Source organism: Poecilia mexicana, unplaced genomic scaffold, assembly GCF_051168715.1.
Source record: "Poecilia mexicana isolate PSO_F unplaced genomic scaffold, ASM5116871v1 scaffold_2, whole genome shotgun sequence".
Classification (NCBI taxonomy): Eukaryota; Metazoa; Chordata; class Actinopteri; order Cyprinodontiformes; family Poeciliidae; genus Poecilia; species Poecilia mexicana.
The window spans coordinates 22,651,955-22,679,308 of NW_028263371.1; the positions used below are offsets into that span (position 1 = coordinate 22,651,955).

At 41.7% G+C, this 27,354-nt stretch overlaps 1 protein-coding gene across 2 annotated transcripts in view; it reads right to left on the reverse strand.

Annotated features, from left to right (window-relative positions):
- LOC106906524 (aryl hydrocarbon receptor-like) overlaps positions 1-18,151 on the reverse strand; it is a 43,118-nt gene extending 24,967 nt beyond the window's left edge. For both annotated transcript variants that reach the window (XM_088003770.1, XM_014971837.2), the window contains exons 1-2: positions 17,673-18,151; positions 9,803-9,990 (exon numbers count right to left, since the gene is read on the reverse strand). In XM_088003770.1, coding sequence (XP_087859896.1) covers positions 9,803-9,990; positions 17,673-17,731 — 247 coding nt within the window. In that variant the 5' untranslated portion in view covers positions 17,732-18,151. The remainder of the gene's footprint in view (positions 1-9,802; positions 9,991-17,672) is intronic.
- Between the last annotated feature and the right edge of the window lie 9,203 nt (positions 18,152-27,354).

Below are 27,354 nucleotides of genomic sequence, written 5' to 3' on the forward strand. Positions count from 1 at the left end.
AAAAATGTGCTCGTCAAATAATAACAATATGTTAAATATGACTAATATCAACCTGACATGCTTGATGGTGAGACAAAAACAAAGATTAAACAGTTTGGAGAAGCCAGTGAGGAGTCACTACTGTAAAGCACGATAGTGGCAGCAGCATGCTGTGGACATTCACCTCAATTCAGCAACTGGACAGTTGAAATGTGAAAACTGTGGAGAATTCAGAACAAAGATCCCAAACACGCATCCTAACTGGTTCTGAAACGACTAAAGCTTCAAGAACGGCCTAGTTAAAGTTAAAGCTCGGTCTGAGCCACCCTGCAGCCTGACTGAAAGCCAGCAGAGTGTATCCACATTTTCTGTCAAAAAAAAACAACTAAACTGTTTCCTATTTTGATGTTTATGCTGCAACATAAATAAAAACATTTCTGAAGATGTAAATGTGACGAAGGGAAGAACATCAAAGCCTGGAATGTCTGAAGTGTGTGTGATGTTTATGATTCCAATAAAAATAAATTAAAATGTGGGTTTCATTGAATTGGAGTGCTTTAAACACAACAGAGTGAACACGTTTAGTGTCAGTCAGAGGGAGAACTGCAGCGATGAAAGATCAAGTTTTAATCTGTGGATCTGAACTTAGCACCAGTTCTTGTTGAGGGTTAACTTGCACAACGCTGGCAGCTGATAAGAGGAGAAAAACACAGAGGAGAGGACGAAGGACAGCCAGCTGCTGATAAAGGCTTCTGTTCGGTTCTGGTTCAGTCCAAGCCCAGGTTTTACTCCAGCTGACACCACCGGCTTCGCCCCAGGCGCTTCCTCCCACCCTCACTTCCTCTGACAAACACCACTTCCTGAGATGAGTCGACGTGTTTTACAGGTTTCCCTGTGATGAGGTGAGCCGCCGCCGGCGCTCCGGATCCGTCCCAGTCCACATGCACCAAGCTGAGGGGAAATCTGTGTCTGCTGCTTCCGCTTAACCAAGCTCTGGGTGAAAGCTGCTCTGTGGTTTTGACTTTCAGTGACAACCGAAAAACTGTCGGTTTCAAACAAAACACCTCCAAACTGAATCTAACAACAAATCTGATCCTGAGCGTCAGCATGGAGCGTTCAGAGGATTCAGAATGTTTCTCCACAAAGTTGGTGAGAACAGTGCAGCAAAATGAAAATGCAAATCATTTATTTGCATCTGTGGAGATAAAAAGTCAGATAAGGCCGGCCGCAGCCTTGCCACTGTGTCTCATAGTAATTAACTACTTAAAGCTCAGCTGTCAGTTGTTGGACGCAGAGACAGAGAGGAGACAGAGCTGCTGGTTGTCTGGCAGCGAGACACGAACGCGACTCGTAAAACGAGAGGTGGAGTCAGAGTGACTATTGATCTGTGTTTGCTCTGAATTAAACCGTTTGTTCAGGGAAACTTTCACCTGGACAGAAGTAAAAAAAGCACGAGGCGTTCGGAGCTGAATGCTCAGCTTTTTGGCCACGTCATGTCACTTCCTGCGCAGCTCCAGGAACTGCTGGAGCGATTACATGATGAGCAGGTTGTGAAATTTCTCAGGAAGCAGAGAGTATCACCGCGCTCATTCCAGTCAGAGTTAGCGCTTGAGACATTCTGAGACAGACCTGTGGGCTTTTACCGCGCAGTCAGTGGATTACTTTCAAATATTGTCAGAGAAAAACCCAATTGTACTTTGACTCCAACAAAGGAAACTATAGTTTCTTTGGTTTTTTTTAAGAGAAAGTAGCAAATAGTTAAAGCATCTGATAAATTAAGCAGAAAAGGGTTTTTATCAACTGTATTGGCAGTCATGGAAAATTCTAAGTTTATTCTGCCTTTTCAGCAATTCCTGCAATATTTGGCATGTTTTTTACCATCTCTCTAATTATGGAAACAAAGCAATTCTTTTCCATGTTGTGCATCAGTGTACTTTTACATACTCATGTGTAATTTAAGGCTAAAAGAGAGATTGCTGCAAAGATCACGACTCTATGCAATCAACCACCCACTGCTGCAACATGCAATGCTGAGGAGGAGAGATTGCTGCAACAAATCTATGGAATCAACTGTCCAGTTTCACCACATGCTCGGTCAGATGGAGGGATTGCTGCAGCTCCATGCACTGTTGCATCATGGTCGTTCAGGAGAGATTGCTGTGAAGTGAACACGTCGATGGAATCAACATGTGTTGATCACAGGGATTACAGCAAACGACTTGATGCAATCTGAAGGGTTTATTTAGGAAATCCTTTGTTAAATGGATGTGACAACTACAATCCAACTGATTCAGGTCAATTAGATTCTGATGAGAGAAATGACCCAGATCGAACCAACATGGCCGACAGTGACCCCCTGCTGCTAGATGCTTATTGGAGTCAAATGACCACAGTTTCTAAGGAAGATGACTTTAAGGTGTTGCTTGTGAAAGAGACAACTAAAACCAGAGGTTCAATAAAACATTTTCCTTTTTTATACCCAACTCTCAGCGTAAAAGTTGTTTGCACCAGTTTTACTGGTGTAAAGGTTAATCAGGAGGATGCTTATCTCAACAGTCAACTTCCTGTGAGTCAGACAATCCCTTTGTAAACAAGCAGAGCTGTGTTTTCTGACACCACGAGCTGCTTTCTTTAACAGGCTGTAGATCTGGAGCTAAAAACAAACCGTTATCTCATTTCTTACTAAAAGTTTCGACTGATTCATACAATGAGCTCCTCCAGTTGATTCTCAATGGAAAATTAAAAAACACGTGTTGTATGAAATGATCTGGAGACTAAAGAGCCAATAAGCAGATTTTAAATCAGTACTGGCTGCAGCTGCATGCTTGCGTGTTTCTGCTGCTCTTCCTCACATGCCTCTGCAGGTTTCTACACGACGCCCGGCTGCCATGTTTTGGCTGCGCAACTCCGAGCCGAGGGTCTGCAGGTCCGATGCTATCGCCCACTTCTCTGCACACACACCTCCATCACTCACATTACCACAGGAATAAAGCACCTCCACCTCTCCTCCCTTCCCCCGTTTTATTCTGTTGACAGAACCGGTTTGCTGCAGTCGTTTAAAGGTCTTCTTATTGGACTTTGTCTCCTCTGCCAATACAAATATTGGTGTACAGACTCCAGCAAAAACCAGTTCTGTCTTTTTTCTTTTCTTAATCCTCTTCCTCTTCCTCTGCGCTGAACAATAGGCCACACTGGATGAAGTTCCTTCAGCAGCAAACAAATGAACGACAAAGAAACTGAGAAAACAAATTGATAGAGAGAATAGAAATCTCTAAGAACAGCTTTTGTTGATATTTTGGTGAGAGACTGTAGAAGCCTGGAGTCATTCCTCATTTATTTCAATTTTTTTGTAGAAGCAGATCAAATCAGACCTCAAATCTGAAAGTTATGATCTGGAGAAAAACTAAATGATCCATCTAACAATTAAATTATATATATATATATATATATATATATATATATATATATATATATATATATATATATATATATATATATATATATATACACACTGCTCAAAAAAATAAAGGGAACATTTCACTTTAATTTTGTGTGTGTCTCCAAATCCAGGCCTCCATTGGTTAATAAATTTGATTTCCATTGATGATTTTTGTGTGATTTTGTTGTCAGCACATTCAACTTTGTACAGAACAAAGTATTCAATGAGAATATTTCATTCATTCAGATCTAGGATGTGTTATTTGAGTGTTCCCTTTATTTTTTGAGCAGTGTATATATATATATATATATATATATATATATATATATATATATATATATATATATATATATATATATATATATATATAATGGAAAAGGAAGGCTGAGGTTTGAAAAATCAGCAATACGTCAACAGCAGCTGGTCCCATACTCAATAATCAATGCAGAAATTAGTAAAAAGTTTAACTATTGGCTCCTTTTAATAATGCCAAGTAGTTTATTGAACTTTTGATATTTTGGCCCAAAGATGCAGAAACAGCTAAATCTATAAATATACGTAATGCCAGTTTATAAACACTGTCCGGTTGGCGAGTATCACCAACTTAACACCTGCTGACAGCATTTGGAAATGCGTTTTGGTTTCAAAGAGCATTCAGGAACCTGGAAGGAAGGATGTTTGGTTTTCTATAGAAACACAGATCACAACAGAGAAGATCAAACATCTACATGAAGAAATGAAGCTCTGAACGATTCCTGAATCAACTCAGACCTGTTCACTGACAGCTACTTCACATTTTCACATTTCAGTTTGTCGGAAATGAGTTAATTTGTTTTCTGGCTAATCAAGTGCGTTGCCATTTGCGCCCCCGTCCTACTTCCTGTTTTAATCGTGAACAAACCGGCCTCGATTCTTCCTGCCAACCCTTGTGAGCTGTAAAAATCCACCAGAGTCCAAACTGTATCCCCCTCACAGCGTGCGGCTGCTTTAATTCCTGTATGAGAAAGAAGCCGACATGTGACGGCCGTGGCAGCCGTCCAGTAACTCAGCAGTTTACCAGCAGGGAAGCCACTCAGCTGACCTCTGATCTGGAAAAAGTCCCTAATATTCCTGGACTTCTATAACCGGCATGAATCCTGAGACCAGAATCACTTTAGTGTGGCTCATTTCTCTCCAGGACGTAGACGGGTCCCGACCGAATGGTGCTAAAGCAGGCAGAGAGCCGAAGCAGCTGCTGCGCTGAAAATGGTTGGTGTTTATGTAACGGCTGCTCCAAACCGGGCTGTTTGCGTCTGTTGACACCTCATGATAGCCTGTCAGTCAAAGAGCAGGGAAAAGCAGAAGTGGAAGCACAGCAGGGACACTGTGTTCACTCACACACACACACACACACACACACACACACACACACACACACACACACACACACACACACACACACACACACACACACACACACACACACACACACGTTTGTGTTGCTATCTTTGTGGGGTCTTTCCATTGACTTCCATTGATTTCTACAGCCTAAACCTTACCTTTACCCTTTTCCTAACCCTATCCATCACATACCTAACCCTAACCCTAACCAAAACTCAATTCATACCTTAGCCCTAACTCTGACCCCAAAACAGGGTTTCCCCTTGTGGGGACCAGGCTCCGGTCCCCACAAGGAGCAATTGGTCCTCACAACGTAGTCTATGTCAGGAAAATCGTCCCCACAAGGTATTACACACACACACACACACACACACACACACACACACCTTTGCGTTTGTCTTTAAATGATCAACACAAGTGGGCCGTTTTCTAAAAGCAGTTTGAGAAAGTTGAATGTTTTTATCAGCTAGAAGGAAATCATGACAACAAAGAGCCAGCCTCCATCTGGAAACCCCGTGAGCGAGAACGAGGAAGGGTGTGTGTACGTTCAGAGGGAGGAAAATCAACGCACAACAAAGAGAAAAAAATGTGTGTACACAGAACTGAGAGTGTGGGTTTCCTAATGCGCAGCGAAGGAGGGAAGTTCAGCTGAGCTATTAAAAGACCACAAATTACAACTCTAGGCAGCCAGAAACGTCCTCAGCGCCGCAACCAACACTTCAGAGTCGACCCGATCCGACCCGATCCGCTCGTCTCCACGCGCTCCTGTCATCCTGCTCATGAGTCTGCAGGACGTGTCGATCTGAGTTGTTCTGATTCAGCCATCTGATCAGTTTAATGACCGTCCTGCTGAGGATGTTTTTACATCTTCTGGTTTATATTATCCATATTTCTGGTATTCTGGTCGGTCTGAGGACAGTTTTCCGCTCTGGGTTTTGTTTTTTTTGCCATCCCACATCCTCCCCACTCACTCACTTAGTGGAGTCCAAACTTTTTCCCATTAAGGCCAAAAAAGTTTGTAGAATTCAACGACCACATTTTGTCATTTTAACTAAAACTAAAAAGATTTACTTCTGAAGACATTAATTGTTTTTATCTCTGTAATAACATAATAAATAGATGATATTCTAAAAAAAAGCTAAGCAGTCTTACAATGTTGCTGTATTAAGTGATGAGGATTTCTTTCTTTTTCCTTTTACTTTTCACAACAAAGGTTTGGCATCGCTTGATGGATTTAACATGGTGTAATCAGTGACAACAGAAACGGTGCCAATAAAAGAACATTTTTGTTGACTTTGTCTTTAAGCTTCTTTGCATATTCTTTGAATATTTCACATTAACTTGTAAATCTTCCTGTTTTCGTGAAACATGCTTGTCTCTTTGCTTTATGAATTATTTGAGACGTTTAGGCATCTTTTTCCGTTTCTGGTCATTTTATTTTCTGCCAGAAGATTTATAAACTAAGTTTCTTGATCGGTTATGAGCTAAATTTCCTTTTTGTCGCCTTGTTTGATTTTCAGAAATTTTGTGTGTATTTTAGTATTTTTAGCTGTTCCCAATTTTGATTAATCATATTTTACATTATTGCTGTTGAGTCTTATTCTCCGTCTTTCTGATTTGTGTTGGGTCATTTGTCATCGATGTCTTTCTAACTTCATCTCTGTTTCCTCTTTCTCCTCTGTTCTGTTGCTATGTGGGTCGTATTTGACTTTTCTCTGGTTGTGCTGTAGGTGTTGTGAAATGTTTCCATCCTTTGCACATCTCTGGAACAGGTTTGGTGAGTGTGTTGGAATATTTTCGTCTCTTTCTAGTTGTTCGCCTCCTTGTTTTGTTTAAATATTTTTATATCTTTCTGGCACATTTAAATCCGTTTCTGACTCTTTTCTGCAAACTTTTGAAACATTCTTGATTAATTTCTGATTGTCCTTTAGTGATTCTCATCATTTTCTCAGTTTTTGCTGCTGTGTGGTGACTCTTTGTGTACTCTTTGAGTACAAGGGTCAGTTACAGTTGGACCCTTTGGGGCCCCTGCTGTTGTCCTTGTTTAGTAATCCATCCCAGGGCGTGGTGTGTGTGTTTAGATAACACATGAACAGTGTGTCCTACAGCAGGTCTCCTGGTGTATAGGTCATCTATCAGGCTGTTTCTAGCAGTGAAGTCGTTCAAATGAGTCTTTGCGGTCACCAGAAAGAAGACACAAAGAGAGAAGACAGACGGAGACAGTGAGGATGAAACAGAGCTCTGTCTGAACATGAAGGAGGTCTGCCTCAGAAACTGGAACAATGGCTGCGTTGTGAGCTTTGGATGTGAGATCAAACCCTCGGGTGTTTCCCAGCAGCCCCCAAACCTCAGCCCCCAGTCCCCAACCTGCAGCTCCGCCCCACGCTCGGGGACAAGTCGGAGACACAAAGGGCACGAAGGACACGAAGGACAGACAGAGAGCTCCTCTTTCTGGAGCTGACGCTGGCCTTCCCATGAGCCTTCACAACCCAGGTTTCGCCTTCGGACAGCCTCACCAATGAGACCCATGTGAAGGCGTCTCATTTAAAGCCACAGTCGACATGCGGCGTTAAACATGGCGGCCGTTTACAGCTCTAAGTGCTGAAACAGTGTGTGGAAAATATGCAGCGTTCCCCTGACACCAAGGTTGAGTTTGCCCTCCGGAGGCCAGAGGATCAAAGCACTTCCTGCTTAGTTACTGTCCTGGTCCCTCATCGCTAAGTGGGGTCCTGACAAGCATCAAGAAAGAGGAGGGGGGGGGGGGGTCGGGACCGGCCAGCCAGGAAGACTTGGGACGCTCAACGCTCATGATACATTCTGGAACTTTTCCAGAATTTACAGATTATATTCTGGATCTGACAGGTTACTGTCTTCATCCTGCAGGTGACTTTTCCACTTTGAAGAACTTACAAGTTACTTTTTCTGAAACATTTTAATTATTCTGATCTTTTTTCAGAATTAACCAAAATTTACAAGTTACTTTCCAAAACCTAAAGGTCACTTTCTAGATCTTACAGGTCACATTTACAGAATTTAATGACTTTCTAAAATTCATATTCTAGAATCTGGTGTTTGATTTAACTGTGTGGAACTTGTAGTTTTTCTTTCCAAACTTCTCCAACTTTCCAAATCTTTGACAAATCTTACTATTTGCTTTCCAAAACTTACAAGTAACTGTGAAAAAGTAGTTTATATATCTTATGAAATAAATCTGTAAGTTTAGTGAAATCAACCTCCAGAATGTCAGACTTTTTAAAAGTAACGTATATTTTGCAAAGTTTCAGAAAGTAACCTGTAAGCTGTGGGTAAAATTAACCTCAAAGTTATTGATGACCTTGGAAGATTTAGCTCCATTTTTATTGAATTATGATGTCTGTTTCTGATAAAATATTAGACAAGCATTAAGGATAATAAAACCGTACATGATATTAAATCTGTTTGGAGTCACATCCAGTCAAATCAGAAGAATCTGAATCAGGCGAGTTACAGTAAGAAATCCTGAACTCCATCAGAGCTTTATAAACTTGATTTTATGAAGTGACTTTCAGCTGTTTAAAGTCTGATGTTTTATTGTTTTCAGTAAAATCTGACCTTGTCCTTTCATCTGGTCCACCTTGAATCGTTTCCTGCCTTTAATGTCGGCTTTTATGTGACTCTTTGCGGGTCTTAAAAGCTCCCATGTGAACATGGCTTGGCATCAAAATTACAGGGGAGGGAATGAACCTGCAGAATAACTTATGGCAGAAAATTGTCATTACACCTCCACACATCCAGCTAGCTCCACTCGCATCCAGACGGAGAGCCATGACTGCAGCGGTCCAGAGTGCTGCATAAAGCGCGGCGTCGACCTGACGGTAACCAGACACTGCGCTGCCAATAATTGATGGTCTCGAGGCAACAGAGTTTGCTGTGCGTTTCCCTTGGCAACGGGTCGCGAGAGGAAAGAACCAAGACCCAAAAGGTTCTGTTTTGAAGATAATGGGGCGTCAGTCTTCAGAGTGAAGAACAAAAACTCCCGTTGATGCAGCAGCGGTTTCATTTTTCTGTGATGTGGTCATGCTTCACCTCCTCCAATCACCATCTGCTTCTCTGCAGCACAAATATCTGCAACCGGCTGGTTTTATCCACGTTTCAGACGGCAGGTGGACGGCAGGCTGCCTCCACTTCACACCTGCCGCTGTAGAGGAGGCCAGATTTAAATGTACGGTGAGCCAGAGGGACCAGAGATTCAGCTCCACTCCGGCTCTCCTGGATGTGATGTGAGCAGCAGAACAAAGTCAGGACGTTTCCTGGAAGCTCAGCAGCCAAACCCTCCATGATCTTTGGACGACACGCGATGATGACAGAAATAGAGGAGGTTTTACTTTCAAATAAATAATCAGTTGAGCCCCGGAGGACACATTTGTCTTTTCAAAAGGAGTTAGAAAGTATCGTTCTTCCTCTGCTTCTCTAACAAAACAAACCCTTCCTCTGCTTCACCTCTTTTTCAAGAAAGCAGCTCAAGCTTTCTTGGAAAAGATCTGGGCTCAGTTTCTTCTACATGGCAAAAACACAAAATCTAACCAAATATTTCTGGAGGAAATGTTTTAGTACAATTGAACTTAAAAGCTACTTTTTTGGAAGAAATACAAGTTTGTTTTAAGTCCATAATTCCTTAACATTGATGAAAAAGTTTTCACTTATACAAAGTACTTTTTCATCAGTATTAAGGAAAGATTTACTAAAAACAAGCTCTTATGTAACTGAAAAGTTACTGGTAAGTTAGTTTTGTCTTTTTTAAAGCGCACTAAGACGTTTGCAGAAGAAACCAGACAGAAATACTTGGTGAGATAAGATGTTGTGTTTTTACAGTGCACTGCAGGCAGTTTTTAAAACAAACACCAACATAACAGTCTGCCAGATCTGATGAAAGTCATGACACAGATTCTCAGTTTTATTTAGATCTGGGCTTTGACTAGACCATCCGCTGTATCTCAGGCTGTATTCTGCTTACCCAACACTCACCGTTAAAGAAGCTCTTGACCTTGAGGTAGCCGACGCTGAGCCGCAGCACTGACAGCTTGTCGAGCCGCGCCCGCACCTCCTCTGGGAACGGCAGCAGGCTGGTGAGCTTGTCCAACTCTCCGTTGAGGCGGTCCCGGTGGCGTTTGGACGGGTTGGACTTGGTGCCATCGGGCGGAGGCGGCTTGGGCCTGCGGACAGAGACCAACAGCAGTGAGAGTCCGCTCGGTTCCCACATTGGAGCAGAGAGCTCTCCGCTGGGAGCCGGAGGTCAGCTTTGACTGAGAAAGGTCGTGAAGACCAGAGCGAGCGCTGAAGGTGCAACTGAAGCGGACGTCTGCGTGCGTCAGAGATCCACAGCTGCTTCTAATTCTCGCTTCGCTGCAGGAGGGAAAACATGCAAACATCTCTGTGTGCAAAACCATACAGAGGAGAACTGGGGGCATCGTTCATTATTTATCATGATTAATTTCAATTCATGGTGGGAATTTTGATTCATTCTCATGATTAATGTCAGATTTGTTAGTTTTACTACTTTCTCCGATTTTGTTCAATAAAGCATCAATAAATATGAACAAATAAGTAGGAGTGTTTATAATAATAATAAATAAATAAAATCATTATCACAATATTACCACAAAACAACAGGCCTGGCCCTCTTGCTGCCCTTATCAGTTTAAAATCACAAACCGCCTCAGCTCTCCGCAGGGAGGCTGCTTCAGCCCCGGTTACCATGGGAACCAGGTGAGCGGGAATGAGGTCAGCTGTTTTCCAGGACTTGTTTACCGCCTCCTGACGGAGAGCAGATCCAGAAGCTGAGCATTATCTGCTCATCATGGACTGCCTCTTTAAATCTCTATGGCAACAATAAAACATATGCTTTTCTTTAAAGACAACCCCCCCCCCACCCCGATAAAACATCTCTCAGGCTTTGGCTGGGTTGTATGCAACCCCACCTGCACCTCACAGCTGCAGGTGGGGCTCACACAGAGGTAAATCAGCTTCAGAGGAGAATGCTCTGATGAGGGTCAAAGGTCAGCTGAGGCTGCAGCAGAGCAAGATGTTAGTGGGAGGAACTCAAAATCCACGAACCCGTTAGCTTTTATGCTTCAAATTTTATTCAAAACAAACAGATTCAGCTATTTTAGTTGACAAAAGAAACACAAAACTCCTCAAAAAGAAGAAAAGAAAAGCTAAATAAGAAGAGCCAAATATCTGACTAAGCAATCAGTGATGATAAACAAACCTTGATTAAAGTCAACTTTTTACTTATAGTAAAACTCTGACCTGCTGGTTTTAATTTAAGCAGCTTCCAGCTGCTCTGAAGAAGAATAACGAATAAAACAAGTGGAGAGATAAAACTGCAACGCTCCACCTGTGGGAGGAAATCTGTTGGGTTTCTCCTGGAAAAGGACATGTTAAAAAATAAATTAAAAATAGAAAAAAATGTAATTAAAAACAAAGAAATAAACATACATGAACAACATTTTATCTTAAAAACTGGGGGGAAATACCAGAAATATCCAAGTAATAATTGTCACTATGCTAAAACAAGCTTCTCTCTAAAACCGAACCTGAAAATAAATGAATAAATATATTTATTACTGCAAATCTTTCTTTGGACAGTAAACTGTGTTTTGTGGGACGTTGTAAATACTACAGTGTAAATGAACAGGGTTTTCTGACATTAAATATTCACATTAAGAGAAGAAGTGAAGAGAGAGAGCGCTGCAGTAATAAAATCAACCATTGTTTCAATATCAAACAAAAACAGATGAAATGATCGCCATGGAGACGTTTTGAAACGTCTTAAATCTCAGACAGGAGATCTGTGAGTCTTACTGTTGCTCAGAGTTTCTCAACCGGTTGCCAACATTTATAAATCATGTTTTCACATGAGTAAGCTTCTTCTGACTTCACCGTTTGATCCAGAGACCTGCTGTTACTAGAACAAACTGGCCACCTACTGACGGTGCATTCACTGGCTGACAAAACATGGGAATTCTCTGCTTCCACTGGTTAAGCTCATCAACCAGTTTTAAGATGACTCCCGGTGAGAGTGTATTTTATCATCCATGATCATCTGATTCTGTCAAAATAAAAGATGCAACAAGTATCGGCATTGACATCGGTATCGGTGGATACTAAAATCGATCTTATTCATTGATTTTTATCAACCTCTGAGAATCAGGGCAGGGCAGTGAGTTAGACATTGTTATACTGGTGTGTCTCAAGCCAGTATTTTTTTCAAAATAACATGAAAAACCAGGAGCCCAGTGAGTCCAGACCAATGTGTGTGAACATTAAAGACATATTTCAGATTTCAGTGCCAGAAAACCCACAAATCCTGACAACATTAACATAAATCAGTCCCAGTCGGGCCTTCAGTTGTTTTCTAAAGCAGATCAGAATTTATAATGCTTTCTTTTAGAGTGACGCAGCGATTTGGGAGGTAAAACTTTATAAAGTAAAACAAGCAGTATAATATATGAACGATGAAAAACCATAAACCAAGCCAGGCCGATGCTGCAAACTGAAAACAGGTTGCTTTCTTTACAAAACAGCATTTTCATATCAAATGTTATATGTAGGGTTTTTTTACTTTGTATCTATAAAAAAACTACAAGAACATTTTTTCACAAATACATATCTTGATTACACACAAATTCTTATCTATTGAAAGCTAAAATCCTTCGCCATTTAATTTACAAGGTCACAAAACTCCATTCACAACGACATCGTCTGATTTACAAGCACAAAATATTTATGACTGATAAAAAGTGAGACTTTCAGCTGCTGCCATCCACTGTTGCTTTCTTAAACCTACTCTGAGGAAATGCGGATGCAGAGTGACAATGTTAGTCAGAAATGGAGTGTTTTTGTCACTAGTTGTCATCTACAACACAGGTACCGGTTTGCTAGGTCTTTAACTCAACATTTCTCCTCCAGAATAGATAAAACACAATGTGTCACACACCCTGTTTAATGTGCAGCACTAAAATGTGTATTTGTGTAAAATAAATGTCTAAAAATTGTCCTTTCCTGTCTTTTTAATAAGACATCTGTTTCAAATAAAGCTGTGGTGCACGACATATCTGGAATCAAGGCGAGATGACTATCGCTGCATTCCTGACGGCGTTCCCTGTAAGAACAATGAGCAGCCAGTGTTGTTGCTCCTCGTCTTATCGAGCAGATCTGTCCTGAGAGGGGCGTGTGAGCTGAAGAAAACGCTTTGCATTATATGGGAGTGTATGTGTTGGAGTGTGTGTGTGTGCGTGTGTTTTAGACTTGAAGAAACTCTCTCCTGCGCTTTCACAAAGGCACTTTGTCCGTGACGAGGCAGCAGCACCTTTTCAGAACAATAGAAACTAAACACGGTGTTCTCTGCTGCAGTTGTGATCCAGAAACAACAGGAGGATCATTTGAGCTCATATCAGAAACACGACACCTGAGCCAATAAAATACCTGCAACCCAACTCTAAGAATATCACAAATATCAGCAACAATCATACATATTGGCTTCAGTCGTGCACCAACAGTCTGTTGATGATATAATGCATCTTTTTTACAGAAAAACATGGAGACAATGTGAGGAATTTATTGGTTTTTCAGTCTAAAAGCATCCAAATAGTTGCTGCTTTACTGGCTGCTGCTTTAAAAGCAAAGTGAACTCAGAAAAGTTCAAAGCGTCTTTAAAATCTCTGTTCAAATCCTCCACACATCATCTTCCTTTTTTACAGCATCAGCTCTTAAACACAAAGAGTCCTTTTTGCTTGTGTTTGGTCAGAAAGCTGAAGGCCTGATTTCCATCACATGTCAGTCATGAGAGACAGAGGGAGACGCTGCGTCTGCTGCAGCTGTCCCTTCACTTAACACGTTACATTCACTGCAGCATGACCTCACCACAAACCCAAACCAAACACCAGCATCTGACCGCCAGGCTGCACAAGAACCCGCTCCAATCAGCGGCCGAAAGCAGGACAGCTCAGGACGTTTATTAGAAATGTAAACCAAGAAGTTTTCAGACCTTATCATCTGAGAGAAGTGCTGCAATAAAAGCAAACAACCTGCTTCCTCCTTCGACCTGAATCTTGTTTTTATGACTAATTGTGTTGTTTTGCAGAGTCTCCTATGTGTCTGCAGAATGAAAACAGCAGAAAAGTATTACTAAAGAGACTGATTTTAATGTGGCTGAGCTCTGTGGTTGATCTGGGTAAGCCGCATTTGTTCACAGACAATAAAAACCGGCAGACGTCACGTGACAGATCCGCAAAACAATCAGAACCGTTCTGGATCATGTGCTAAGCTAACAATGTAAACACCTGCACAGGTACTGGGCTCTAACCCCACTGGATCCCCTCAAACAGAAACACACACACACACACCTCTGTTTTACCTGCACGCACACAGCATTCAGAAAGTCCCAGAGTCTCTTTTGGAGTCTTTCCAAGCCAATAAAATCTCATCTGGAGCAGAATCACTGATCTCACCTTTGACATAAAGAACACACTCGTTAAAGTGTTGCAGAGAAAACACCTGGATGGAGACCCATCTGTACCCGGAGCAACTTCAAGACACATCAAACCTTTCAGCTCAGTAAAGTGAACAGATTCATTCAATGTCCTGCTTTTGTTGCTTTGCATAAACTGTCCACTTATTACCCATATTAGCGATGTAAACTTGTATTATCGAACTTTGACCTCTTCTAGTGACAACCTCTTCCTGTTCCAAACTCAGCCTCACCTTCGCGTCCAACATCAGTGTCCGACCTCAACAATAGGCTCAAAGAAAAAGGGTTAAAAATCTGTGGGAAGCCTTCTCACACACACACACACACACACACACACACACACACACACACACACACACACACACACACACACACAGACACATGACCACAACCAATAAATGTGGTTAATGCAACCTTATCGTGTTTAAAATCATGGCAGAAACACTTCAGCAGCTTCTTTCTCCTCCAGATCGATTGGAGTGGCTCTAAATGACAAACCAAGCGTCTTATCTCTGTAAAGGACAGAAAAGTCCGCTGTCAGAGAGGAAGTGAATGAGCAACCTCAGAAGTATTCAGCTGCTGTGATGAATGTGTGGGAGGAAGCCGAGCAGCCTGTAGAGCCGTGACCTCAGCCTCCAACACGTTAGGGATGAACTTTCACACCGTCTGCCTCCACCTGCGTCCAGGTGTCTGTCCAGGCTTCACCTTTCCGCTTCATGATGCTGGTGTATTTACTCACACAGAAATCACCACAAATGGAAACTTTTCTGCTCTCCCCTCAAGTTAGAGAGAGTGAGCGCAGAACTCACCCAACCAGCTCCATTTCCCTACAAATAAAGAAAGATAAACTCCCTGGGAGCCACTTTTCCTAAAACCCCGAACATGGCAGACTTATGTAACGTTTGCGTGACACAAAACTATGTTAATTTGAGTCGAGGGAGGGAGGAAAAAAACACCCCCCCCTCCTCAACAAAACACACAAAGACATAAGGAAAGACAGGAAAAAAAGTATGTTGTGGCAGTCAGAGGAGGAGGAGAAAAAATAGTGAGTGAGTCTCAGATTACGCCATCCTCCTGCTCTCCCTCCTCCCTCGTGGAAACATTGCGTGAGAGCGCTCTCGCTGCACGTCCTGATTATGATTAATGCAGGTAGCGCCACACACACACTGAAACCACGGTTCTGGATGGGGCTCTGCCACGGATCTGCGCTCAGACTGTTCGCAGCGGCTCGCGTTTGCTCTGCTTTTGTTGAAAAGTTGAACTAGTTGAACTACAGACTGGTTCGATGAGAGAGGAGGAAACAGAAAAGGGTTAAAGCAGCCTGGAGCGGCTGGAGGACGGCTAAAAATGACTTTTATTACACTCTGAGAGGCTGATGTGGTTTTATTTCTGCTCAACGATCCCTCAATCCCTCATTTAGGTCCATACAGACCGATCAGGACCAGGGTTACCGACGGCAATCTGTTGCTTTACAGCATTTTGTTTACTAATAGGGAAAAACTTTAAAATTATGAATACTTGGCAATAAAAATACACAATTTCCCTGTTATTAAAACACAACAGTCTGGGTTCAAATTCATGTAAGAAACATTTTTTTTAACATTTTTTAATCCTTACGGAGGCAAATCAACTTTAAGAATTAAAGTTTGGCTGATTTAATTCATCTTCTGGTTAAAAATATTAGTTTTGTTGACTTAGTTTTGTTATTTTCAGATCCACATTTGACTACAGTGGACCTACGCCCCTTTGCGCTTCAGTATTCACAAAATTTGCAGATTTTTCTCTGAAATATTCTAAGAGACTCAATGCTACTAATATACTATATAATCCAGGAGCATCATTCATTTCCTTGGTGATGATTGGCTGCAAGCGGTAAGGAAGACCACAGGTGTTAGCTTCTGCGGTAGCGCGAAGATACGTATTAATGCAAAGTTGTGTATATTTGGCGCTTGAACTATAACAGCAGGCAGTTACGAGGTCTAAAGCATTCGCTGAGGGATGGATGGATGGATATACTTACATCATTTTAGACCAAAACCAAATTATTCAAACCAAAAATACGGATCAGAAATAGAAGATCTGGATTAGCTGTCCTGAAAAAGGCTAAATTAAATCCTCTCCGAACGAATAATCAAACAGAGAAACAGTTTGAGAGATTTTTCAGAAATCTCTGAGATGCTACAACAAATTGATTCCTTCTGGTGCAAACCTAGAAGGTCTTAAGACACCTTAGAGCAGAAGCACAGAAACTAAAGCACTGAATAATCAATGTATCCAAAGCTGCACACGTACCCTTTGGTTACTTTTTGACCACTGCACCAAAGTAAAGATGCTTGGCCGTATTATATCAACACAACCACCTCAAACCAACTGGGAAGCATGGTGGTGGAGGGGTGGTAATGTGGGCTTGTTTTGCAGCAACAGGACATTTCTGCTCCAACCAAACAGGCCAAACACAAACACAGCAGCAAACATCGTACAGAGTCCTCCGACATGGTTTACGTCAGACGCTGGCATGTTACCTGGCTGTAGTGTGTTTGGCAGAAAAACAAGTCAAATCTGTTTACATAAGGAGAACCAGCGGCCATATTGGCTTATTGAAGCAGCATGGGAGGCAAATCCAAATCCAGAGGTTAGAGCAACAACTAAACAGAGGGTCACCACCAACTGGTTTTCAATAATGGCTCCTTATATTCAACAGAGGATTACATTAAGTGTTTATGGGTTTACTGAAATCAATACAGGGTCGACAGAGTTCACATTAACCCAATGAACAAATCTGTTGACAATGCTGCAGCAGAGGAAGGAGATGTGTGTGAATGTGGGCTTCTGGTTGTTAACAAAGAGATCCAGTTACTTAATTCGGACAAAACTCACCTGAAATATTCAAGGTTCGCCTCACATTACTCTCAAGGACCCTTCAGAGGGTCCTCAGAGGGAAAATCCAGAGGAAAACACAAACATGTTTGCTTTCATAACTAGAAAACCAAGAAGGTTTCCCCCTAAAATGCGGAACCCAGCCATGCGGGGATAAATGGATCGAAATGATGGTTGGGATATTTCCCAACGTCACGACACACAGAGTACAGAAGGGTTTATTACAGCTGTATAACTATGTAACAACAGGCTGCAATGCACTGGCTGGTCTGGATGTGTTTGCACAGCTGCACCTTCTTGTTTTGAAAATCCAAAAAAATATAAACACAGATTTTAGAGCGATGTTGTTATTAAAATAATCAGATTCACTTCCTTGGTAGCCCAAAAAGGCATAAAAACTGGGAAAATATTCTTAAATGACTATTATTAGAGAGTAATCAGTTGTTAATAAAACAATTTAGCGAAGTTATACTTTTGTCAACTTACGTTTTCTGCACCGGCTTCTTCCGTTTCTTCATCGCGTACTGCGCCGTGCTCGGCAACATGGTGAGGCAACGCAACAAAGTCCAAATAAGAAAAAAGTTGAGCTATCCCGACTTTAAAAGCACCTTAACACGTCCAGACCGGTTCGGAAAAGGTACATTCCCCGAAAAATATCAAAATGAAACCGATAATAACAGCGAAAAAGAAGGGGAAAACTCGACGGCCACGAATGCCCTGGTACAGCTCGGATTGTTTGTTACGGACGACGGAGACTTTTCCGGACTTTTCTCGCTACGCCGACATGGCAAGAGGTAGCAAACCGTCACAACTCGTCATGCTTGGGTTGTTCGAGCGTTTCCACTCCGGTATCATCCGAAAAAGAGTCCAAACTTTGATCAGTTTAAGGGGTTCCCTCGGAGGGTTTCATAGAGACGACCTTCTGACTGCGGCGGCGGCGCCCCCGTTGTGATTTGACGGAGCGGAGCAGCGGCGTAAAGTGTGTCACTGTAACATCAGAGCGGAAATATTTAAGGTAGACCGACCACAGCCGCACAGGGACTACACATGCGCAAGCTCCCTGGACGACCTTAAGAAGAGTTTTGTAACAATCACACTTAGACAACTGTTAAACTTCGAAAATCTATACTTTCATAATAATAATAAAAACCTTATTTGATGTGTAAATAAATAGTTACAGCTTATATGTAATACAAATCGTTCTTACTTTTGGTTGTTATCACACTTAAACCAGCTGTATGTAACTTTTATATATATAAAAAAGTTTTTTACATATTTGTTAAAACTATCACCATGTTGTGACATTATAATATGAAACATATAATCTGAGAAAAGGTCTTCCTCCCTGGGCTGTTATTGCAATCTGAAGAAATGCACCGCTCTGGTCAAAAACAACCAGTCAGTGCCAGGAAGAGGGTCTTAGCGCTGTCTATCAACCTTGTGAACATGTTTCTACATGTGTTAATGGTGGAGAAATAACTTACTAGCCATCATCGGTAGCCATGCTAACTTGTCTTAGCATTCACGATAGGTTCTGCTGACATGGAGAAGCTACATTGTACCAGACCAGAGAGCAAGGTGAGCATGATTGACAGCGCTAAGGCCCGCCTCCTGGCTTTGATTGGTTGTTAATAGTTAGCACTGGGAACACTGGTAGAAGGCAGAGGAGCTTGATTTTTTCCCCACAGATTATCTGTCTCACTATTCTGTCATGACTTAGTGAGAGTTTCAACAAATATATATATATATATATAACCATCACTGTGGCAGATGTCCAAGAAAGAGTCTCGGGTATGAAAAACTGGACAGCACCAGGGACCGACATGATCCATGCCTACTGGCTAAAGAAACTCACTGCCCTCCATGAGCGACTGGCAGTTCAACTGAACCAGCTGCTACAGAATGGGACTCACCCTGAATGGCTAACTGAAGGTTAGCCATTCAGTTAGCCATCCAACCCATCCAACCCATAGTTGGATGGGTTCAGTCCCATCCAACTATCGGCCGATAACCTGTCTCTCTACAACATGGAAGCTCATGTCAGGCATCATAGCAGCTAAGATAAGCGGGCACATGGATAAATACATGAACACGGCACAGAAGGGCATCGGCATAAATAGCAGAGGAGCCAAACACCAACTCCTTGTAGACCACACAGTCACCCGAGACTGTGTGGTCTACAAGGAGTTGGTGTTTGAGACTGCAAAACCCGACACACCAACCTGTGCACCGCTTGGATTGATTACAAGAAAGCCTATGACTCAATGCCACACACTTGGATCATTGAATGCTTAGAGATGTACAACATCAATAGGACTCTAAGAGCCTTCATTGCAAACTCGATGGGGCTGTGGAAAACCACCCTTGAAGCCAACTGCAAACCACTTGCACAAGTGTCCATCAAATGTGGCATATACCAAGGAGATGCTCTGTCCCCACTGCTGTTCTGCATAGGCCTGAACCCCCTTAGCCAAATCATCAACAAGACTGGCTACGGATACCGACTCAAGAATGGGGCCACAATCAGTCACCTCCTCTACATGGATGACATCAAGCTGTACGCCAAGAACGAGCGAGACATCGACTCACTGATCCACACCACCAGGATCTACAGCACTGACATTGGGATGTCATTCGGACTAGAGAAGTGTGGCCGGATGGTTACAAAGAGAGGGAAGGTCATCCACACAGAAGGGGTCTCACTCCCAGAGGGAACAATAGCAGACATAGAGCACAGCTACAAGTACCTGGGAATACCACAAGCAAATGGCAACCTCGATGAGGTCACAAGGAAAGGAGCCACAGCCAAATACCTCCAACGAATAAGGCAAGTCCTGAGAAGCCAGCTCAATGGCAAGAACAAGATCCGTGCAATAAACAGCTATGCCTTACCAGTAATCAGATACCCTGCCGGAATAATTAGCTGGCCAATGGAAGAGATAAAGGCCACGGACGTTAAGACTCGGAAGCTACTAACCATGCATGGAGGGTTCCACCCCAAATCCAGCACCCTGAGACTGTACACAAGCCGTAAGGAAGGAGGCAGAGGACTAGTGAGTGTGAGAGCCACTGTCCAGGATGAAACATCCAAGATCCATAAATACATCAAGGACAAAGCCTCAATGGACGATGTGCTCAGCGAATGTCTCAGACAATGGGGAACAGAGGACGAGGAAGACAAGCCCCTACATGGGATGTACCACCGACAAATAACTGATGTGGCTGATATCAGGAAATCCTACCAATGGCTGGAGAAAGCTGGACTCAAGGACAGCACGGAGGCCCTCATCCTGGCCGCCCAGGAACAGGCACTAAACACCAGAGCAATAGAGGCTCAGATCTACCACACCAGACAAGACCCAAGGTGTAGGTTGTGCAAGGAGGCCTCTGAGACAGTCCAGCACATAACAGCAGGGTGCAAGATGCTGGCAGGGAAAGCATACATGGAACGACATAACCAAGTGGCGGGCATAGTGTACAGGAACATCTGTGCCGAATATGGACTGGAAGCCCCGAGGTCAAAGTGGGGAACACCCCCAAAGGTGGTGGAGAATGACCGAGCTAAGATCCTGTGGGACTTCCAGATCCAAACAGACAAGATGGTAATGGCGATAAAGAACAGAGGAAAGCCGTTGTGGTGGATGTAGCAATACCAAGTGACCACAACATCAGGAAAAAGGAGCATGAGAAACTGGAGAAATACCAGGGCCTCAGAGAGGAACTGGAGAAGGCCTGGAAGGTGAAGACCACAGTGGTGCCTGTGGTCATAGGGGCCCTCGGGGCAGTCACCCCCAAACTGGAGCAGTGGCTCAAACAGATCCCAGGAACAACATCAGATATCTCAGTCCAGAAATGTGCAGTTCTAGGCACAGCCAAGATACTGCGCAGAACCCTCAAGCTCCCAGGCCTCTGGTAGAGGACCCGAGCTCAGAGGATGAAAGAGACCACCCACGGAGGGTGAGAAGGGATTTTTATATATATATATATATATATATATATATATATATATATATATATATATATATATATATATATATATATTTAAATGTTTTTAGTTTTACTGCAGCTATAAATGTTTTAAGATCATCTGAACAAAATATTAATCAAAGATGACCTGAATAAATACAAAAAGCCGTTTTCAAATGCCTTAACCTTAGTCATACATCATAAATTAATCAAAAACTACCTCTTGTCATTACTAATTTGTATTTATTAAATTTTTTGATGATTTGAAACATTTAAGTGTCACAAAAAATATCTATAGATGTATTTTTTCAGCACCTAAATTAAGATTATTAACTGATACTTGTAAACAAAAAATAGTATTAGACGAAAGTGGAGAAGTTTAGTCCTAATGCACAGCTCTGTGTTTGAGAAAACCAAACCCATCACGCCAAAAGGTGGATTTTTGTACAATTCACAGATTTAAATAGGTTTGCAACCTACTTTTGCTGAAATGAGTAATCTCTCTGTAAGATAGTGATATTAACTAGATGTTTCCGGTCACTAGTTGAGCTAAAACATTCAGTTTCCAAACAAAAATATAAGTTTTTTCACCCCACATCTTTTACATTACAATCTTCTTAGATTAACGAGTCTAATGCAGCTACTGAAGTCTTTACTGTCTGAGGTGTGTGGGATTTTCTACAATCAGTTTGATTTTATGCATTAAAAAGAACTAGTTGGTTTCACATACTGTAAATGAGTCATTCTTTCTGGGGACAATCAGCAGGTGAAGGCTGAACTTCTTCCCCTGTGGCTGAACTCTTCCTGCGCTGGCTCGAGGTCTACAAATCACGAGGTCCCTGCTCATATTTATTTAATGTTTGGGTCGTTTGGCAGTCACTCACCGTATCCTCCTACGCTCTGTCACACTGAGGTGCGCTGGCTTCTACAAAGCTATAAATGTGAAGGATTCCTGTGACGTTCCTTTTATTCACCGCAGCCAAAGTTGGTGTGATATATCACTGTTTTTGTGGAGAAAAACCTGCTTCAGCACGCCAAAGACTAAATTTACAAAACCGAAAGGCAGACAGACTCACATCTCGGGACTTTCAGGGTGAAAAACAAGAACCTTGGTATTTACTGGTCCTCATATCTGACATGTGTGAAGTAGTTTTTGCTTGTTTTTGGTTCAAGACACCTTGTAGTGATGATTCAGGTGGTGTAATGTTGCAGGTATTCAAGACTGTAAAAGAAGAATTATCACATATCAGGATGCAAACAGTCCTGACAGAAAAGCTTGTTCAAACAAAGACGGCAAATATGTGCAAAATTCAATACGATGAGAGAAGAGAAAGCTGCGATAACGTCCAGTCAGTGGACTCAGACTGATCAAGCACAGCTGCCAGCTATTGATCTAGGAACCAAAGGCAGTCCGAGGCAGACCGTTGTGATGTCTGCTTCGCTACAGAATACGGAGAGATGCAATGAAAGGCACTGACGCAGAAACAGGCTTGAGATAATTTGTGCTTTGGTAGTTGATGGCCTACAAACATATGGTTATTACCCAGGCGAGCAAAGAAACACTACAAGGGTAAAGAGGAAAAGAAAGAGAGGGAACAGGTGGGAGAAGCGATGAAGCAGGTGAAAACGGAGGTGATGACAGGAACCAGGAAGAACTTGGACTGGAGGAAGAGTCAAGTTCAGGACCTGGTTGTAGAAACCTCCTCCAGCTCCTTCCAGAGGGGATTTCCTCTAACTCCTTCAGGCTGGCCCAATCATGTCAAAGGATCCACAGTCTGGGGAACAGGAGCTCACCAGCAAGGACACGAGGACATCCAAGGCTCCAGGAGGGTTTCCAGGATTCTGCTCTCTGGGTAAGGCACCAGGTTTCCTCTGTTCTTAATCCATCACAGACCATCACAATTTAGTAAAGTTTAAAACTTCAAAATACATGACTTCAGCCAAGGGTCCAGATCCTCTGATTAAGGCAAAGTGTAGAACAAGTGGCTGTTTTTTACCAAACCGCTTCTGGTCTAAACCCGACCACAGAGCCTATTGATGCACATCCTACACAAACCACGGAGGCTATTGATAGCACACTGCTCTTATCTAGTTTTCAACATTTGAACTACATCGATAGTCTGTAGCTGCTTGCCCTTGCAAGGGTCAGGATTAATGGGTATCCCCAATAGTCACTGGACGAGAGGCAGGATACACCCTGGACAGGTCACCAGTTCATTACTAGATAAACAACCAAATACAACGTAGAGAGACCAAAGAACCTACTGGTATTGGGTATTGTTTTTGGACTGTTGGGGAAGCCGGAGTACCAAGACAGAATCCACTTGGTACATGTGGGTTCTCTCTTGCATGGGGAGAACAGTGCTACCAACCACACCATTGTCCAGTCAAATTATTATAAATAAGTTAATACTTTTCTGAATATTTTCATCATTTCTTGTATATTTAGACATGTCTTTTAATGTTCACAGAGAATCGGTGATGTCTTTAAAGGAGCTTCATTGGTCACTGGTGGCTCAAGTCTGCTGACACGGAAACTTCAAGCAGGAACTGAAACTTTAAGATTCAAAGATCTGTTTAGTAATAATGTAAATTTCTTCAAACAAAGAAGAAGTAACTTTCACCGTTCCAGTTTCAGTTTTGCTGCTGCACTGAAGGAAACCGTGGTCACACATCCTGACAAAACTGATTGATCTGGACAGCTCAAGCTTTTAAACAGCCTTTTCCTGTAATTAGAGCAAATAAAAGTTCTTAAAGGAATAAGTAAAGTCTCTGGCTGACAGAAAGACTGAGGTTTTCCTCTGATCAGAGCTTGTCCCTGGATTAGGGAATCTGCCTGTTTCTTGTTGCTGGGATTAACTGTACGGAGAGCGGAGCTGTCTGAGAAGCCAGCAGCCTTTGTTTCCCATCATTAGCCGCTCAGATCCATGACTAAACGGCACTATTTCAAACACTGGCAGCACACAAAATGTTAACTTTCCACTGTGCCACCGCAGACCACCACAGCATTTTATTGCGACATGCAGAGGTGGCCTTTACATGGCAGTAAAAGCTCCAGTAGGTCTGGGTACAACTTGTTAATTATCTCCAAAGTAAAGCTGGTGAGGCTTCATATCAGTGGCTTTTCGTCAATGCTCATCAATTTCAAGAAACGGTAATTCAGTTATTCCAGGAAAAATTTAATTGTTGATTATTCAGCTGTATCCAATCTGCTTTGAGTGGCTGGAACGGCTTTAGAGAGTATTGTTTGGCCAGAAGATCTTCTTCTTGATGGTTCTTTGTGCCTTTGTTTTGGATATTCAGGTATGTTTTCTTACTGTTGATTCGTGTTTAGCTGTAGTTTTTCTTCTTCTATCAGTCATTTTGTATTCATTCATTCTATAGATTAGACTTAGAGGATCCAGTAATCACCTCCCCAGCATTTCTGAGCCAGCCAGTTTCTATGAATCCAAAAATCTGCTGTTCACATTCATAATTCCTCTTCCTCCTAAGTTCCTTCTGTACGTTTTGGTAAATTTTTCCAATAACTCTACTTCCTTATAGCCAGTAGTGGACGATCCTGGCTGTAGAAGTCCAGCTGCTTGAATGCAAAGGAATTTCGGTCAAATAACTCAGTTCAAGAACAGAACATTGACCTTGAATAAAATCCATTGCTTTAAAGTGGTAGAGTCATTTAACCCTCCTGGGCCCTCTTCACATTTCCTGAATTTACTTCCACATAGTGTCGGCTGTTTTTATGCAGCCTGCAAAAAGCTGAAGATCTGCTCTGTATTAACAGTAAACCTCAGGCTGGTGGCATATAAAACATTTTTTTAAACCAAAGTTTGTGTTTTCTGAACTGCCAACTCATCTTTGCTGCTTTGTGTTCGGTTTATAAAACAAACGATGGAAATGTGGAGCAACTTTCCAGACTCGCAGCGTCTCAAATTAACTTCTAGGAATAAAGATGGTGAATCGGGATGTGATTATAGGTTGTGGGCTGTTGAAGCAGCGGGCCGGTCCTGGTTCTGTCCCGGTGAACAGAAAACCCAGCAGGATGAAGTTCTGGTTGATCCACTGGTTCAGAAATGCTGTTGGTAAATTAACAGCAGATGTTGCTGAGTTTGGATGTTCAGTTTCAAGTCGGACTGGACTTTATTCCTGAGCAACAAACAAAGAGAGCATTATTTATGTTCTTACATAAATAGGAAATGTAGTTCCTACTTTGGCCTTAATGTTATAAACAAGGTCATTTAAATTAAATTAGGAAATGTCAGGAAATAGGTGGCCATTTTCTGCAATAAAACTCAATTAATTGCATGTTGCAGGTTGTTTATATCAGTTTTAGGATATTTTTGGAAAGTGCTAAAAACAAGAAGAGTTCAACTAAATGGATTACTTACTAGAGATTTGTTCAAGAATAAAAACCGAACCTTGTTCAAAAATAAAGACTGTGTGTCTGTAATATCCCAACGTCTGGCAAAGGATTCTTTTTAGTACCAAAATTTAGGGATGAATTATTCTTGAATTATTTAGGAACTTAACGCTAGAAAAAACAACAACACATGAATGAGTTAAATCTACAAATTATTAGAATTTACTTTAAGTTTAACTTATTTTTTCCATCTGGTTTGTCAAGATGGAAACCAAAAACCTAATAAACCCTTTAAAATGTATTCCTACAAATTAACATGTTAACTTGTTAGCAAGTTTGACTTTAGCATTTGTTCTGCATTTGATGTGAACCAAACCTGAGGTTTATCATTTATCGGCACTCTCAGGTTTAAACTGTTAACCTACAAGTCAGACGTTAGCATTAGCTCTGCTACTAAACTAGCAAAAGACGGTTATTAACTTGAAATGTGGTTTAAAAAAGACACACAATCTTTATTATTTCAATATGGTTAATACTTTCCATTATCACACATCTCAGAAATATGCAGACAGAATATGTAAACGGACTTCAGCTGGGGGTAGTTTCTTCAATCGATGCTTTAAAATAAAACGAAACAGACGAGGATCTTTGTGCAGCAGGATGTTGAATATGAAAATTTGTGATTTCTTTCCCCTTCACTTTTGATATGATGATGCTTTATATATGTGTTAAATATTTCTGGAGATAATGCATCAAAGAGACGCAAAGTTGCATCTTTTTGGCCCCTCTGGCTACCCATAATTGGGTGGCAGATGGTTGTTAGCATAGACATAATATAAGGATAGACCCCGCATTTGCTGCTCCGGCGCAGGAAATACGGCGGCCATCTTGGGGCGGTACACCCTCGTACTTTGCTGAACCAAAACAGCAGAAGATGCCTCAGTTCTGCTCGGCTTATTCGTGTTTAAATCTAAGAACTGTTGATGTCAGGGGCCGGGGGATGACTTTTCACAAGTAAGAATGACATATTATTGTTAGTATGTTGTGAATGTAATATTACTGTACTGTATTTATGCCCACCAGCGAAATGACAGCAAATGTTAGCTATCGGTCTTCAGCCGGAGATTTGATGACAGGAATATGTTTCAAACAGGCCTACTCACAATTTCAGTAGCTTTGGTTAATTATCAATATCAACAAATCTTAATCAAATTTGGAGTTTTATGTTCTTTGAAATATGAAGATCAAAAATAGTGAGTGTGGCGTTTTTCTGGATGCTCAGCTTAAGAAGGCAACAAGGCTCCTTAGTTTCAACCGTTGCCTTTTTATTTTTGCTTTGTTATGACAGTTATGTGCAGATCAGCCAGTACAAAATAACTTCAATGAACTCACTAAATAACAGTATATGAATCAAATAACATGGACCTCATTCGGACAATGTTTTTGTGTACACACTCCCAGATATCACGTTTTTGTTTTAAAGGTTTCCAAAAGATAAAGAGATGAGGATGGTTTGCGGAAAGGCAGCACCAGAAAAAAGCTCTGCAAAACTGTCCTATTTCAAGGCTTTGTGTAAAAATGTAATGAACATGTAAATATTGTTGTCACAACAGATATATATGTGTGTGTGTGTGTGTGAATAAATTGCATCTTTGGTTGTATCTTGTAAAACATGTCATACTTTAAAATATTGTATTCCACCAAACTATACGTTCCTATACATGCAGTTTTAATAGCTGTATGCCTAAAATTTAAATACGTGACAATGTGATTACTATTCAGCGTGTTATGATCTACTAAATGCACTGACACTTTATTGTGCCTGTCAAACACATAACGCTGAAAGGA